Source organism: Lonchura striata, chromosome 11 (assembly GCF_050655825.1).
Source record: "Lonchura striata isolate lonStrDom1 chromosome 11, ASM5065582v1, whole genome shotgun sequence".
Classification (NCBI taxonomy): domain Eukaryota; kingdom Metazoa; phylum Chordata; class Aves; order Passeriformes; family Estrildidae; genus Lonchura; species Lonchura striata.
Window position 1 is genome coordinate 689340 of NC_140713.1, and position 2546 is coordinate 691885.

At 49.3% G+C, this 2546-nt stretch overlaps 1 protein-coding gene across 1 annotated transcript; it reads left to right on the plus strand.

The window, feature by feature from the left end:
- Nucleotides 1–271: 271 nt before the first annotated feature.
- LOC146766335 (uncharacterized) lies at nucleotides 272–1874 on the plus strand. The gene has a single exon (XM_085589353.1). It carries the CDS (start codon nucleotides 415–417, stop codon nucleotides 1831–1833), a length of 1419 nt encoding a protein of 472 aa, XP_085445479.1. The 5' UTR covers nucleotides 272–414; the 3' UTR covers nucleotides 1834–1874.
- The last annotated feature ends 672 nt before the right edge of the window (nucleotides 1875–2546 follow it).

A 2546-nucleotide genomic window follows, 5' to 3' on the forward strand; every position in this document is an offset into this window, starting at 1 on the left:
GTGACTCGGATCGGGATCTGGGGAACCTCTCTCTGAGAGGGGCGCCACGATTCCGCTCCCTTGAGCGGACTCAGACCGGGGTTTTTACCCTCATCCCGACCGACGAACCTAAAAGCCTAGAGAGCGAAAGCAAAGAAAGGGAAGCGGGCCCAGGGTACCCCGTAATTTTTGTGCACAAAGTCCGGACGAAGAGAAGACGCAGGACGCGTGAGTATAAAGGGGATCCGTTCGGGCGGGGTTCGGGATCCCGGAGTACGGCGAGTGTGTGTGTGTGTGAGAGGAGGACTGGCAGCCGGATTCTCCAAGCGAGTGTGGACCCTCAGTAGTGCGTTTTCCAGAGCCCGCGAGGGCCTGGGCCACGAACCAGGGGAAGCGATTGTGCTGTCGTGAGTGACTGAAGGTACTCCGGAGGACATGGGGCAGGGGGGAAGCAAGGATAAATCCCCCTCCCCGGTGGGGGTAAAACTTCCCCCAATTCCTAAGGAGAGTCCCTTAGGGTTTATGCTAACAAATTGGGAGCACTTTCCAGGGGCACCTGGAAAGGATAAGGCAAAGATGATACACTATTGCATAGAAGTATGGGGAGGACAAGAGATTTCTAAAGGAGTGTTTTGGCCCGTCTTTGGATCCTCAGAGGACTGGGTAAAGCAACTGTTGAATGGTTGGGTACACGCTAAGCAACCTTCTAACCTTGAGGAGAGTGCCTATGCCCAAGTCTGGATAGAAAAGCCGGAGGTGCTCGTGTTTAAACTCTCGGAGGCTTCAGGGAGAAAGAAAAAGAAGGGGCGAGCGGAAGAAGTAATCATTGCACCCCCGCCCTACATTCCCCCTGCACCAAATGCACCCCCTCCTCCTCCACAATCGGATGAGGAAGAATCAGACTCAGACTCTGATCAACCCTCAGGCTCGCGTGGTCCTCTTACCCGAAGTAAGACGCAAGGCAAACTATTTCCCTTAAGGGAAATGCCGATGGGGGGACCAGAGCCGGGGATTGGATTTATTTCGGTGCCCTTAAGTTCGGGGGATGTTAGAGACTTTAAGAAGGAGATGGGAAATTTGCTAGAAGACCCCTTGGGCGTGGCAGAGCGGGTGGATCAATTCCTAGGTCCTAATATATACACCTGGGAGGAATTACAAGCTATACTTAACATTTTATTCACGGCCGAGGAAAGGAACATGATAAGAGTTGCTGGAATGCGAGCCTGGGATGCCCAACCCGCACATGCCCAGCAGCGGGCCGATACCAAATGGCCTCTGCAGAATCCTAACTGGGATAACCAGGATGAGGCTCATAGAGCTAACATGCGGGATTTTCGGACCATATTAATTGATGGCATAAGAGAGTCCGTTCCTAGGGGCCAGAATATAAATAAAGCATTTAACGACCGACAAAAGAAGGATGAAACCCCCACTGAATGGTTAGAGAGGTTAAGGAAAAGTTTCCAGCTGTACTCGGGATTAGACCCGAATAACCCAATGGGACAGGCAATTCTCAAAGTCCAGTTTGTCTCAAAATCTTGGGATGATATCAGGAGAAAGATACAGAAAATGGATGATTGGCAGGACAGGGATTTAGCAGAATTATTGCGAGAGGCGCAGAAGGTTTATGTCCGCAGAGAGGATGAAAGTCAGAAAAGACAGGTGAAAATGATGGTTGCTGCAGTGAGGGAAAGCAGGCGGGTAGAGGAAGAACAAAAGAGAGTTACTCGGAAAGGGGGGGGTGACAAGGGAAAGGTAGGAGAAAGGGTATGCTATTATTGCGGTAAGAAGGGGCATTTCAAGAGGGAGTGCAGGAGGAGGCTAAGGGACGAGGAGGAGTTCAAAATCGAATAGGGGAGTCAGGGGCTCTATTTTATGGGGACCAAGAAATATCAGAAAGAGCCCTTGATAAAATTGAAGGTGGGTCCCCAAGGTCGATACAGGGGCAGAAAGATCTACTATTCAATTTCTGCCTCAGGGCTGTAATTTGTCAAAACAGACAGCCACGGTAATAGGAGCTAAGGGGGAACCTTTTGAAGTACAAATTATCAAAGGGGTGGTGGTGGAATCGGGAACTAAAGTGGGGTTGGGTGACTTCCTATTAGTTCCTGAAGCGGATTACAATTTGTTAGGGAGAGACCTGATTGTGGAATTGGGAGTTCAAATTGAAGTGGTAGAGAAGGAATTAAAGATCAGACTTTGTTCCCTCCGTTTAGAAGATGAAGAGAAAATAAACCCCGAAGTGTGGTATAATCCAGGGACTGTGGGCAAATTAAATATAACCCCATTTACAGTGAAAATCAGAAATCCTGAAATCCCGGTAAGAATAAAACAGTATCCAATTTCACTAGAAGGGAGGAGAGGGTTAAAACCTGAGGTTGAAAGGCTGTTAAACCAAGGACTGCTAGAGCCTTGCATGTCGCCTTTTAACACCCCTATACTCCCGGTAAAAAAGGCAGACGGATCCTATCGACTGGTGCACGACCTTAGGGAAATTAATAAGCGAACCGTGGCCCGATTCCCAGTAGTGGCGAATCCCTATACTCTTTTAAGCAAACTGGGACCTG